Source organism: Styela clava, chromosome 13 (genome assembly GCF_964204865.1).
Source record: "Styela clava chromosome 13, kaStyClav1.hap1.2, whole genome shotgun sequence".
NCBI lineage: Eukaryota > Metazoa > Chordata > Ascidiacea > Stolidobranchia > Styelidae > Styela > Styela clava.
The window spans coordinates 9,321,787-9,335,955 of NC_135262.1; the positions used below are offsets into that span (position 1 = coordinate 9,321,787).

The 14,169-nt window shown below is 31.8% G+C and overlaps 1 protein-coding gene across 1 annotated transcript in view; it reads right to left on the reverse strand.

Moving 5' to 3' along the window:
* LOC120332940 (protein mono-ADP-ribosyltransferase PARP14-like) overlaps positions 1-14,166 on the reverse strand; it is a 31,757-nt gene extending 17,591 nt beyond the window's left edge. The window contains exons 1-14 of the mRNA XM_039400290.2: positions 13,818-14,166; positions 11,171-11,266; positions 10,798-10,918; positions 10,157-10,308; positions 9,867-9,973; positions 9,275-9,407; positions 8,798-8,856; positions 8,076-8,253; positions 7,104-7,274; positions 6,076-6,260; positions 4,348-4,493; positions 2,908-3,033; positions 2,434-2,581; positions 16-139 (exon numbers count right to left, since the gene is read on the reverse strand). Of these exons, the coding sequence (XP_039256224.2) occupies positions 16-139; positions 2,434-2,581; positions 2,908-3,033; positions 4,348-4,493; positions 6,076-6,260; positions 7,104-7,274; positions 8,076-8,253; positions 8,798-8,856; positions 9,275-9,407; positions 9,867-9,973; positions 10,157-10,308; positions 10,798-10,918; positions 11,171-11,266; positions 13,818-13,968 (1,897 nt within the window). The 5' untranslated portion in view covers positions 13,969-14,166. The remainder of the gene's footprint in view (positions 1-15; positions 140-2,433; positions 2,582-2,907; positions 3,034-4,347; positions 4,494-6,075; positions 6,261-7,103; positions 7,275-8,075; positions 8,254-8,797; positions 8,857-9,274; positions 9,408-9,866; positions 9,974-10,156; positions 10,309-10,797; positions 10,919-11,170; positions 11,267-13,817) is intronic.
* Positions 14,167-14,169: the final 3 nt, after the last annotated feature.

Consider the following 14,169-nt stretch of genomic DNA (forward strand, 5'->3'; position numbering starts at 1 on the left):
TATAGATCCATTTACCACAAACATTTTCTTTTTGAAATATTCTGAGAACATGCTGTGAAATATTTTCATTCTGTTTAGAGTCCTTTAAAAACTCCAAAAAAGCCTTTTCGCTTGGGATATATCTTTCACATTTTAGAGTCTAAAAATATTGAAAATAAAATATTGGCTATGAAATATTGGGACAAATATTGGGAAAAATTTAACACTAAACTGACTTTTCATCACCGAATATCAATATTTCAATATATCAATATTTATCGATGAAACAGCCGCTGAATTTTCATTATTCTGGTATGACCACACCTGTGCAAACTGCAATGAATTGCTAGGCTGGATATAAAATAAGTTTAAAAACCTATTATTCAAGCATTAATACCTATCACCTGAATAAAACATATTCCGAGTGTTTCAGAAACAAAGCAAAAATTCATCAACTTGATTTGTTTTTTAATATTCAAATTATTCAACATTATGATCAAATTTGATCCTGTGTCTGCTGAATAGCTGTTACATAGATTTTAGACTAATGTGTAAATGATAATTCATCTCTTAGTAGTTGGAAAACACTAGCGTGCCGCCAAGGTTTTGAAATTGTTCCGCGAATTTTCACAAAATTCCAGAGATTTTTTCACCATAATCAACACTGCAACATGAACTTTATTACATTGCAACCAATGGGTGTAGTTCGGTATAGGGTGAGCCAAAAAAACGGAACCCAGTCCTTTGGAACATATTGTGTGGATTTCCTTTTTTGGAACATCCTGTATAAAGATTTATTATTCTATGTCCACCGATAGGTGATGTATTATGCCACACTTTTCTAAAATATGAAGTGTTATACGGTTTCGACCCCAACCCGACAATGCAAGTCCGCTCAAAGCAAAGTCGCTAGACTTTAACTAGGCAATTATCTTCAAACTGGCAGCAGTTAAAGAATAAAAGACTCTTAAAGTGATATTACTTCCATAATTTTTCACATTTCCTTTTTCACATGAAATAAAAAGAATTGTTAATTTTGCCATGCAAATCTTCCGTCAGTATATCAGTACAACGAATGCAATACAATATATATAGTACAACAAAATGTTTTTTTATTTACATTTTCATGATTCTGCGAATATTAATTTTATACGCTGACAGAAATAAAAAGCTAAAAACGATAAAGACTTGTTACAATTGACCTGCGAAATCTTGTTATAATCTTATTTACTGCCGAAACGCATAATACTTACGAGGTGTGGCTAAAAAGAAACGAGACTGACGTCACAGATTGCGCAACACGATTAACCATTGGTAATCAACACTTTTACAGTGTGGTGTAATATGTGTTCTTTGTTCAACAGCTTTTTTGACACAATATCGCAATTATTTTTGCTCTTTAGGAGTCGTAGGTGAATGTGATTAATTGCTTGTTGAAAAAAAAATTGCCGTGCGAGATCTGATTGAGTTTTTTGGCGATAGGGGGTTCAATTGCAGAATGACGATTGGGCAAAGAGTTAACATTAAATTTTGTGTCAAACTTGGAAAAATGCATGTCAACTGGGCAACATTTAATCGTTGAGCTTTCTGCTCCTCAGTCAACAGCCTTGGCACCATTTTGGCACTCACCTTTCACAAGCCAAAAGTGTCAACCAAACTGGTGCGAACCGTTTTTTTTTGTCTTTTCCAACTTCGCAATGACGCGAATTGTTGAGCGACGGTCGCTGCGAATCAACTGCCTTTCACAACTGAACTCACAACTGATACCTTTTCGATGTTGGTATCAGTTGTGGAAGTGCAAGGCCTTCCTGACTTCGAATCATCCTCCACATCCTCCCTGCATCCCACAAATCGCTTGTGCCATTCAAAAACTCTTGTTCTGGACATGGAAGAATCTCCATAAACATCACACAATTTCTTCAAAGTCGCAGTCGCCGTTTTTCCAAGTTTGACACAAAATTTAATGTTAATTCATTGCTCAATCGTCATTCTGCAATTGAACCCCCTATCGCCAAAAAACTCAATCAGATCTCGCACGGCAATTTTTTTTTCAACAAGCAATTAATCACATTCACCTATGGCTCCTAAAGAGCAAAAATAATTGCGATGTTGTGTCAAAAAAGCTGTTGAACAAAGAACACTTATTACACCACACTGTAAAAGTGTTGATTACCAATGGTTAATCGTGTTGCGCAATCTGTGACGTCAGTCTCGTTTCTTTTTAGCCACACCTCGTACAGATGAGGGATTTAATAAAACTGATCTGTAATAAGTGTGCCGCGACTTTTTAATCTTGCTGTTAGTGTGATACAAGCTGAAGAAGTTTGGGAACCCTGATCTAGACAAGCATCTGCTGATATGTAAGAAGATGCATTTCTGGAATCAGGCCAACCGATAGCCAATTTCCTACATCTCAGATGATATTCAAAAAATGGCAAAATAGGATTTACTCACAGATACAGTCTTTTTAATAGCAGATTGAGCTTTTATTGAATTTTCTTTCATGCCAGAAAAGTTAATTGATTCAAAATTTTCATCATGATTTATAACAACTTGATACTCTTTCATAATTTGTTTTAAAATTCCACAATCCACCAGCCACCTGTACATATGAACGTTTTATTTCTATATACGAATTTCTGTTAAAAGCCAGCTCCGACCATAATGCCATTCATATATGTTAATAATGAGTGATGATACTATCAAACATAACAAGCTGATGCTATCTCTATAAGCGATAATCCCAAAAATTTTACAAGCAATTTGACTTTGAAAATGATTTTGAGATCAATTTATTTTGTGTTCAAAATTGACAATTCTAATCAATTCTGAAATCATATCTGTAATCTATGCTTGAAAACATTAGAAACATTTGAATAAATCGCAAGGCAAAAGTATTTTGTATATTGATTTATTTATATTAGATACCTGATTTTTCCTTCTTTGAGATGCAAAGTTTTATAATCAGATGGTGTTTTCAAGCTAGAAATAAAAGAATCCACTTCTGCTTTGAGACCAGTAACCACAACTTCATCTTTCGCTTTGTTTGCCCATCTGAAATAACCAGAAAATAAGATCATCAGTTTTCTTTAATCCAAAAAGCCTTTTTATCTTATCGTATGTATGTATGTACCTTATGTTTATTTGCTTCAAAAATGTAACAGTATCTGCATCATAGTTAAACGGTATAAAAGTGACGGGATACATGTTCAACACCTTACTGGCCTAAGACACAAATGTGTTACATGCACCCCAACAAGTAAAACTGCAGTTTAGAACTGCTGCGTTATAGTAGGACAACAGACATGGAATATACAAATAAAACTCTTGTAGAATACACAGAACAAAGAGGTACGGCACCCCGATGATTTGTACAATAGGCAGTTTATCGCATGTTCATGTCCCAGGTTCTGATGTGAAGGGATGGGAATAGGGTATAAATCGCATTTTGTGTGTTTCACAATAGATTGTAAGCAACAAGTAAAAATTTGTTCGAGACATGAACCTGCCAAAAACCAACGTTGGGTGAGACCACAACACAAAAGGATTAGATTCTAGGAAGGTAAACAATAAACGACATATGTAGAAATGTTTTGTTTACACTCGAGTTGTTAATCATAAATTGTATGCGACAAAAGTAATGAGAACAATAGAGTCTGGCATAAAATGCAGGTCAATTTCGTAGGCGCTATGTGGAATTTATTGTCACCATGTCTCAGCAAGATAAATTCAAATTTGTATAAGATGATCTTTTCATTAGCGACGATCCAGCAACGCAACTGTACAAAGCTAATAAACCATGAAAATAAACAGCTTTCTGAGTTCTGTATGGATATTAGATTTTGAATTGAATAGAATTTTCATATTTATCTCAGGGAGAAGAAACTGATTTCCATGGAAATGCGGTTATGCAAAACATTAAGCTGCAAAATCCACTTTTATCCCCCCAAAAATAATCGGATATGAAAATCATCCTGGAATCCTATCATATTTCAACAGAAATAAAGCACGGCATATATCCTGCATTGTTTCCTTGTTAGGTATTGTAACAAGCAAGCAATGCAAAATTTTAGAATATGTGGAATATATATATCTATAATGTGGTCCATCTGTGTCATCAGGTTAATATTGTTTTATAAGGAATATTTGCTCGAAGCAAGATCACCTGCATTCACTCATAAGTAAATGAGGCTGATCTATGAGAGAAACTATGGGCAACCATTGAAGTAAAATAAAACCATTGAACTAAAATATAAAATTAAATTTTTTTTTTGTCTTCAAAATCATAATGAGCATTAAACAATTCATCAAAAAATAAATAAAAATGCATACATGCATTCAATGAAAGCAAACATTCATTATAATCACCTTATACAAACATCGTCATTGTCTGAGTCTACTAAGTCAATTATTTCTTTGTTGGTTTCATCAAAATCACTGAATTTTTGAGAAATGTAGTATTTCAAAAATTTGTCAATTTGACGCTTGCACTTGCTTTCAGCATCAGTGGACTCCTTGAATACAGAAGATTTTGTTGTGACAATACAATAAAAATTACTGTTCACATTGTCAAGGAGATTTTTTTTATTGCTTCCGTATTTTTGCATGATTGAAATGTTTTATAACAACTTCTATGGAATGGAACTAAATTCGCCGTTTTGATTATACTTGTATTGTTTTCACACCCATACTAATTTATATTAAATAATGGTAAAATACTACAAAAATTTTTTGAAGCATATTACAGTATACATTACTGTCCAATAAACAAAATTGCTTTTGGTATTATAAGTTTGATGTAGATTAATTTATAATAAAATTTATTCATGGGCATGAGATTTGAACCCGAGATGTGTAATCTGCCAACATAGTTAAGTCTAATATATAGCTTTAACCCCTAGGCCAGGGGTGGGCAACCTTTTTCGACTCGCATGCCAAAATTGACTAAATTTAGCGGCAAAATTCTTCCGCGTGCCAGCCAAAATTAAAAACAATGCTTTGCTGCTTTAAAGAAAAATTACAAAATAATAAACCTTTTAAATATGTAGATTCACTATTCGGGAAAATATCAGTCCGGCAAATAGACTATTACTTTTCTTATTCTATATTAGTGAGACTAATTAGTCCCGTATTAAGAGTAGCCGGAAAGATGAAACTAGTAGTTCGAGTATTATTTGAAAGTTACAAAATATAAAACCAATGTAAAATCTCTATCAGCGGTAATTCCGCAGCAGAAGTCTCACTGATATAGAATAGGAAAAGTAATAAATCTATTTGCTGGACTGATATTTCATATTATGACTGAAGTTCATAACTGAGAACAGAGATTCAGAAGCCTATGTGGATGAAAACATGAAGAGTAATGCAGTTGCAAAGTTTTTAAGACATGAAAAATTTTCGGGAATGGCACCCCAATCACGCAGTGGTTTGTTTCCTGTGTTCTCTCTTGTATTCCCTTCCCTATTCGCTTATATTTCGAAATTAATTTACAAATGTAGGTAAGCAAGTAACTCTAACCATCATGAGCTGTACAACTTCATAAATCAAGCAGAAATGAAGAAAAAGGATGGCTCATACAAACTACGGTATATTACGTAAGAATGTATCAAATGATTGCTGTGCTCTTCTCGACAGCTCACTCATTTGTTATGTCATAATAGATTTCTTTGTAGCCATTTGTCATGGAATAACAAAAAGTGTTCAATAAATAAATGACGGATTGAGAACAAACAATAATGGAAAAAAGGGACACCTAGTTTCATCAGCAACTTTTTATCTGAAAGAGAATGATCTCGTTTCCAAGGCCTCGCTCGCGTGCCGAATAAATGGGCTCGCGTGCCAAGTTCAACATGCGTGCCAGGGGTTGCCCACCCCTGCCCTAGGTCATCACACCCACAATATTGTGATATATAAAATATAGAGAAGAAATTAATGCATTGTTTATATGACTTCGCAGCTACTAAATCAGCTGAGGATGACTTTACAAATACCAACATCCTAAAAATAATGCAATTTATAGATATGTGAGAAACGAACTGAATTTGAATTTTCATATTTTTTTCAATAAAAAAAGGACAAAATATTAAAATTTCAAACCGTGGATAAAGAAATCTCCAGGCCATGCCGAGTGGCTTCCGCAGAACACCCGGGTTGTAAACTTAAATTGAGCAAATTCATATGTTCTTGTTTTTCAAAAAGAAACTTAAGAATATTCACATCAGCATCCTTACAATAATAAAAAGTTTTCTTTCTTGCATTGTTAAGACTTGAATCACCAATGACTGAAAATAAAATATGATGTAAACTTAACCCTGCTAAAACGCTTAAACCTAATACCTAATAGTATGGTTGAAAAAAATTTTCGGTAATTATTACAACCTGAAAATATTGCATTTTGAATTTTTTTCTCACTATATTCATCAAATATAATTTGAAGATTGGAAATATGCAATTCAAAATGCTTCGAAAAACTATAAACTGGTGAAATAATCACACGCTGTAACTGTAAATTATAATATTTATTCCATGACTACAAAAATAAATTTGATTTTCTTAAATTCCGGAAATTTCACAAAATTCAGGCAATCAATAACTTTTTCTGGGAAAAAAGTTTCTTCCATGCCAAGTTCTATGAAATTACTCCAAATTTTTATGTGGAAATGGCCAAAATGATGGTGATGAAACTGTATATGGCACAACAGGAACCATAATTTTTTGACAGAAATAGGAAGTAAACAGTAAAGACAACAGGTAAACAAAAGTAAATTCAACAATGCAGGATCTTAAGGAAACAAGTTTTGTAGGTTATTTCATAAATTGTATTAATTACACAAATGATGTATTTATTAAAAGATACCATAATCAACACAAAGTTTGCATGAAAAGGCTTTTGCGAAAAAGAAAAAAAGCTGCTAAAGGAATGAACATAAATCAGATATGCGTATAATAAATGAAAACTAATTACCTGGGATTTGTCTACCAAAATACACCCACATATTATCAGTGAATATAATATACAATAAGAAATATGGCTATCTATTCGTGAGATTTTATTATTTTTCCCCATCAAGTTTTTTAGTATTGCTATATTTTTTCTCTTTCATCCCAATTTTCAATTTCATTACCTGGTTCAGTTCTTGTGAAAATATTTTTTGCATAATATTCATCGATCTCTTTGATATTCTTTATATCAACATGACGATCATATAAACAATGAAAATAGAGTGAGAGCTTCAGTGGAAATCCACAAAAAGGTAATGTCTTTCCACGAAACTTGTCAACAATTTTCTCTGCATCTAAAAATGTACGTGAAGATGTATATTACAACATGTTTTTATAGAAAACAGAAATTTCCTAATGTCCACTTCAATTTTTTGTTGAATAATAACTACCTAATACATAAAAGTGGGGCAATACTGAATTTACGATACTGAGTGTGTTCGATAGAAAATGATAAATCTATTTAGTCAGTGATAAGATATGATTTTATACATATTGAAACAAAAAAGGGAAAAAAACACAGAGAAATTGGGTTGCCATTTCAATTTGTTCCAATTATTGAATGTGTTTGATGAAGAAAGTCATACCACGGAGGTGAAGGCAAATACATGAACCACTCTTATATAATGGGAATTCCGGCAATACTTGACGTTCGCATATATCAATTCCCTACAGGATTGAAATACTATTTTAAAGAGATTTGCACAAAGCATGGTTATGCGAATTCACTTAGAAACAAAATAGACTGAGCAAAGTCATGGGAAACACTGATGTACCGAGAGCTACTGAGACTATAAAGAATGAAACTGTAGTATTGTACAATAGAAGTATTATCTAAATGTCAGGCTCAATTCTTGAACAATTGTAAAAGAGTTTATACGTGGTCCAATATGGCCATCAGAAAATGATTTTGAGAAAAATGAAGAACAGTGTTTAAGGTAATTGATGAAAACCAGGAACAGTAAGGGGCTCAAACAATATCCCTGGAAGTCACTGGTAAGACACAGGAGCAGTTCCAAGAGATTCTGAGACTATGAAGAATGATAGCGTGGAATTGTACACTAGAAATATGATGATCAGCAGAAACAATCGGTTACCCTGGTAAGAAGAAAAATATATCAGTATGCCATTTTCATCTTTCAAACGATCAATTCTGGTAACTTGTCCTCCACCAGCTCGGTCAGAATTTCCAAATAATGTAATGAGTTCATCATCACATACATCATATGGGGCCTTTGTTACACATATGCAGTCGGTTTTTCTCAGAAACGAAATCTGTAAAACAATTTGTACTAATGAAAACACACCAATGAAAAAATCAGCTATAATGCGTACATTGCTCTAAAAAAAATTTTTATAGGGGAAGGAAAAGATAATTTAAAAAAAACAAAACATGGGCCCTAATAAATTTACACAAATAACAAACAATGTTTAAAATTTAAATTTATACACTAGACAAATTGCTAATATAATGTAATTAATATAATGAGTTAACAGATAATCAAATTTGCTCAAATTATTCGATTCATCTTAAATTTAATGCATACTCAATAATACCTATCACCTGTAATTATATTTGAAGTGTGACGCTACAGTTTATACAAACAGATCAAACAACGAATGTTGACACAACTTCTGCTTTATATATTTTGTAACACAAAAAAGTCTCTTCGCATTGTCACTCAATACAAGTATTTTTAAATTATACACCAAATCAAGAAATAAGAATAAATATTGAATCAGATTTCAAATAAAAGTAAGCAAAATCTTTTTATTTCTTATATTTTATATAATAGGAATATATGAACAATAAACAAACCTTATGATCTGGATTTTTCTCCCTAAACTTTTCAACAACCTGACGAATATCTTTCTTGTCTGAAGGAATAAAAAGATGATAAAAAACTGATAGTAATTGAATGACGAAACAAGAAAGAATACATGCTATGATACAATGCAATTTTCAATTGATAAATTTCGACAATTTTTGAACACACACAATCTATAGTTTTCAGAATTGCATATCCTGAAATAGCTCGAATAATAGGTAATAAATATTTTCTTCACGAGGAAATTGAAATCAAAATCAGACTTTTTAATACCCAACTGATATTTAAAAAAAAATTATCCAGAAGCCCTGTGTAAAGCAATTCAAAAAGTATTAAAAATTACTAAGCTGAAAGGAGTATGAATATCAGTGACATTAACACAATGTTTTTCATCCATAAAAAACGAATGAATTACTGCTCAATAATGTCCAAAGATGAAGAGAAATGCAATTAACATTATGCCATACCTACATCATCATCATACAATACAAGGAAAGATTTAGTGAGTTGAAGTTCAACTTTTTTCAATGTAAGAGTTTTTAATGAACTTTGTTGCAAAAGTAATTTCAGATCATCTTTACGGAGGTCATCTGAGCATGGCTAAAAAATATATGGCTATTTATATAATTGATATAGGATTGTTATATATATATATATATATATATATATATAAGAATGTTCTGCAATTTATATGAAATAAAATATGGTAAATAGTATATTATAATCAGAATAAGACATAACATGCTAAAATCCAGATGGAATTAAACTATTTGAACAACTGAATGTTCAAACTTAAGAGGAACAATGTACAGGGTAACCAATATACAGACCTCAGGTCAATTGAAACATATACTAGAAAGAACATAACTTTTATACTAACTGTCCTAGATTACTACAGCCTTTGGATACAATCAGCACAAACAGAAGTTGAAGAGTTGTTTTTCAGTTTCGTTGTAGTAATTAAGAAATTTATAAAATAAGTTTTTTGGTTCACGCCCAGGTATCGGGAGCACAAATCCCCAGTATAAATGATATCAATATATTCTCCTAAAGACTTACTGTTACAACAAGTCTGTTGCCATATATTTTAGGAATCAATTTCACAAAAATGTCAACTCGTTTTCCATTTATTCGGTGGGGTCTCCATTTCCAAATTTGTTCAACAGCTACAAAATAATAAGGCCACCATTAAAAGATGTTTGATGAATCAGATGGCAGCTTGTAAGCATAAAAAGATTTATTTTTTCGAAACTTATCAAAATTCTTAAATCGCTTGTATATTTCGTAATATTATATAGACTAAATTATTATTTTATGTAGACATACCATATTACATAGACATAACTTACTTTCTGAATCTTCAAATATGATGAATATTCCATCAATCATTGCATACATTCTGCTTATCAAACCTCCTGAAAGCTGATCATTGAATGATTCAAAGTAGTCAATGATGTCTTGAGGTTTTATATCAACATTCCTTGGTTGAACTAATAGACCTCTAGCATAGAAAAATGTTCTTAAACATAACAACAACAGTTCAGGAGAAAAAATTTCAAGTTTTATTGCAAAGTTATTTCAAAATTCAAAATTTTTCTCGCTTCTCAAGATATAATATGATTTACTGTTTGATTTAGTGCAAACTTCAAATCATTCGACTATTAGTCCAGAGATATAGTTAATATAAAGTCTGCCAAAAAAAGATTCTGAAAAAAAAAATCTGTCGACACAAAATAGAACGGACATCAGAAATTAGGCGTATAATACTCCATAATTATGCATGGAGAAATATGGTATATTTTAATCAATAAGATTTGTAGATTAATGAAAGCACAATGAACATAAAAACAACAGAAGTAAAACAGTAAAAAGTGACTAATTTAATTGTTATTGGTATCAAATAAACAATCAAACAAATATACACTCTATGTCATTGAAATAAACTCATTGCACAAAACAAAAAGAATTAATTTTAGTTCATGTTACATACTTTTGCTCATTAGAGAGTTCTTCCATAGTTGACCAGCTATGAATCAAGCTAAAATCCCATTTTGACTTTGAAATTTCACTCGTTGGATTTTGTGCATTATGGGTATGAGGAGAAACCTTATCTGTAAATGTAAATTTATCATGTTTACCTGGATAGTAATTTATTTTTATTCAGGTTGTGCAATCTCAATGATTTAATTTTCGATTCCCTATAAATTTATGAAACTAGCATTTACCCTATAATTCCCACTGTAAGTCCGTAACCATCTTTCAAAATTTATTCCATTATTTTAACATTTGACCAAGCTTATTTTAGAATTTTGTCCATCTAAACAACCAATCAATTAGAGTGAAATAAAACAAACAAAACTTACTAGATTCATCTTTTTTATCAGATGATACAGTCAGTGTATATTCAGTAGTTCCAAACTTAATAGTTCTTGGAAAAGAAGCACAAAATGTTTGGCAATCTGAAACGTGTATATATAAAGTATACATTAGAATTAAACAATATAAAAATGTTCACATTAAATTAAATGTAAAAGAGTGGGCTTCAAAGCAGAAGTGTATAAATATAACAAATAAACAAAAAGGTGCTACATATACAGGGTGTCCATAAAGTCCCTTTACAATTTCAATTTTGTTATGAAGTCAGTTATCAATATATCTTAACCAGATTTGTTGTTTTTTAATCAGTAATTGTTCAAGTATTTTTACCTCACTTAATAATCTGTGAGGGCCAAAACAATATAATGATACCAATAAATATAATGGACACCATATACATCTTTCAGAGTGTTTCAACTATTTCGAAATATAGTTTTGATAGATAACTGGATGAGCTTTAAATGAGGTTTGAAACATGAAACAAAATAGTATTACATGGGCAATTTCAACGTGTCATGTAACACAAGTAGAAAACTTGATATTCTCTCTCTCATCGAGCTTTGAGCTCTCATCATCTATTTCTCTCCAATATTGCTAATATAAAATCAAAAAACATATCATAATAGCTAGTTTGAAACTTTTAATTGGGTTTTGTATAGGTGACTGTCAGTGTTCTATATTAGTATGGCAGGAACATTTGATAGAATCCGACTTATATAGTTCCTCTATCATTGCAAAGTATGTTTTAACAGAAATTTGCTAATAACAAGATCACATACTTTCAGTTAGAACATAGGTTCTCAAAGTGCTCCGTACGGAGCCCCAGGGCTCCGCGAGAGAAACCCAGGGGCTCCGCGAGCTATTCGATTACTTTTCAAAATACTGACTAATTTTGTAATTGTTCAAAGAAGCAATAACAGCTTTGATATAATCTAACAACAATATAGCCACGAAATATGGCAAAGAGACGGAGTAAAAAAAATGACATTATCTGTAAGCAGGAGCACAGCCAGGATTCTTAAGAGGGAGGTGATTCAATTTCCGCGCAACATTCGCGATTAAAAAACGGTTAACGAGATTTCTGTTGCGTAAAATATTCAATCCATGACCGATGCGAGCATTTAAAGTGTCTCGTCGTTATAATGTAATTGTGCTCATCTTTACTCACCTTTGATTCGAGATTACTATTAGGATTACTAAAATGAAAGAATACCATTCTAATAACATAAAATATGTGATAAGCCAACTATAAATAAATTGAAGTCGTATATTTGCGATCTTGGGATTTGTCAAACTTGATTTGTTCTTCCGCACTTGAGATTATTATTAAGCAAGATATCGCCGTTTAAAAAATCACAATGTCTGGGCAAAATACGAACAATTAAAATTTATTTTATTGCACACGGCTACGTCGATAGTTTCAGAATGAAAAAAGGTACATCGCGAATCGCGCGCACAATTGATTGTGGCGGCTCCATCGGCAGTTTCAAAATGGGTAAAAAAGGTACATCGCACGCACAATTGACGCACGCACAATTGACGATTTCGCAGTTACTACGATGAAAATCTAACATAACAGCAAATTTTGTGATTTACTATGTCTATAAAAGCGTTTTCAATCTGAGGTGAGTCTGCTGAGACCAAACGTGTGATCTTCCATTTTAAGTTTTAATATTTTGGAATGCCGCTTTTCAATCAAGAAATTTGAGTTGCCGATCTACCTCTTCATTAGTTATTATTTTCAGCAGTTCGTCGCCGATGACTATAAAATGGTAACATATTTTTCACATTGAACTCATAATTCCCCACGAGAACAAAAATGCAATTTACGTCGTCATTGTGTAACAATACATGTATATATATATATGCCGAGGGAAATTTTTGATTTAGGGAGAATAAACACCGGCGTAAAGATTGTAGGTTCAAATACACGCCGCCATGCTGAGGAAAAAAATCGGCGATTTTAACAAAATGCAATCGCGCACATTATTAGCGGCCTTTTAAGTCTTCCAAAAATGTCAAAAGGGAAAAGATTCGAACCCGAATTTATTAGTATGTTTGTCAAGTGTCAAATTTACAGCTTTAGTATATATAATTTATGTTTGAAATTCAGATATATTTATGACTTGTATTAACTCTATTAAAAAAGGTTCAGCATTTAAATTGAGTAAAGTACTTTTAACTTGCTCAAGAATATTAATCTGAGAGTTACAATTTTAACATTTATTTTGGGGCTCCGTGAATAATAGTCAACAATTTCAAGGGCTCCACGACACCAAAAGTTTGAGAACCTCTGAGTTAGAAGACTGGAAAAGGAGAGTTAACAGAGAATACATAAAGTCAATTGTTTGAATTTGGCAATTTAGGGAAGTTTAGATGAAAAATAATTCTATTGGTTTTGTTTTCATACATTGGGACATTAAATAAAGACAATTATTGACCCAAATTTTAAGAATATATGTATATATTAAAATAGCAATGTATGGTGATTTTGGAAGAACAACTTCAATCCTACAGCCATAAGACCATTATACATAACAATACAAAAATTCATTATATGTATGCATGAACAAATCATTTCCAATATCAGCATTATAAAATTTAATACTGTATTACCATTTGTTCAAAGCTCACCTTCTGCATTTTCCAAAAAAACCTTTGCTTGTTCTTGACCTATTTTGATATTTTTTATCTTGACTTTGCAATCAGATTCAAATTTGAGTTTTATTTTCACTACATTGCATGTTATTGGTAAACCATGAATTGAGACAGAATTCTCATTCATTTTCCAACGTTATCAGCTGCTGATATTCCTTCTAATTTTGCCAATAAAAGCGGAACCCCTGGATCTCTTTGCAGTATAGCATTTATTATAATTACATGTAGTATTTGCAGACCCTTTCTAGTTTATGAAGTTTTAGTCGAAAAGTTCAAAATTATGAAAAAGTAATAAATACTAATTTAACTAACAATATGAATTCTACGG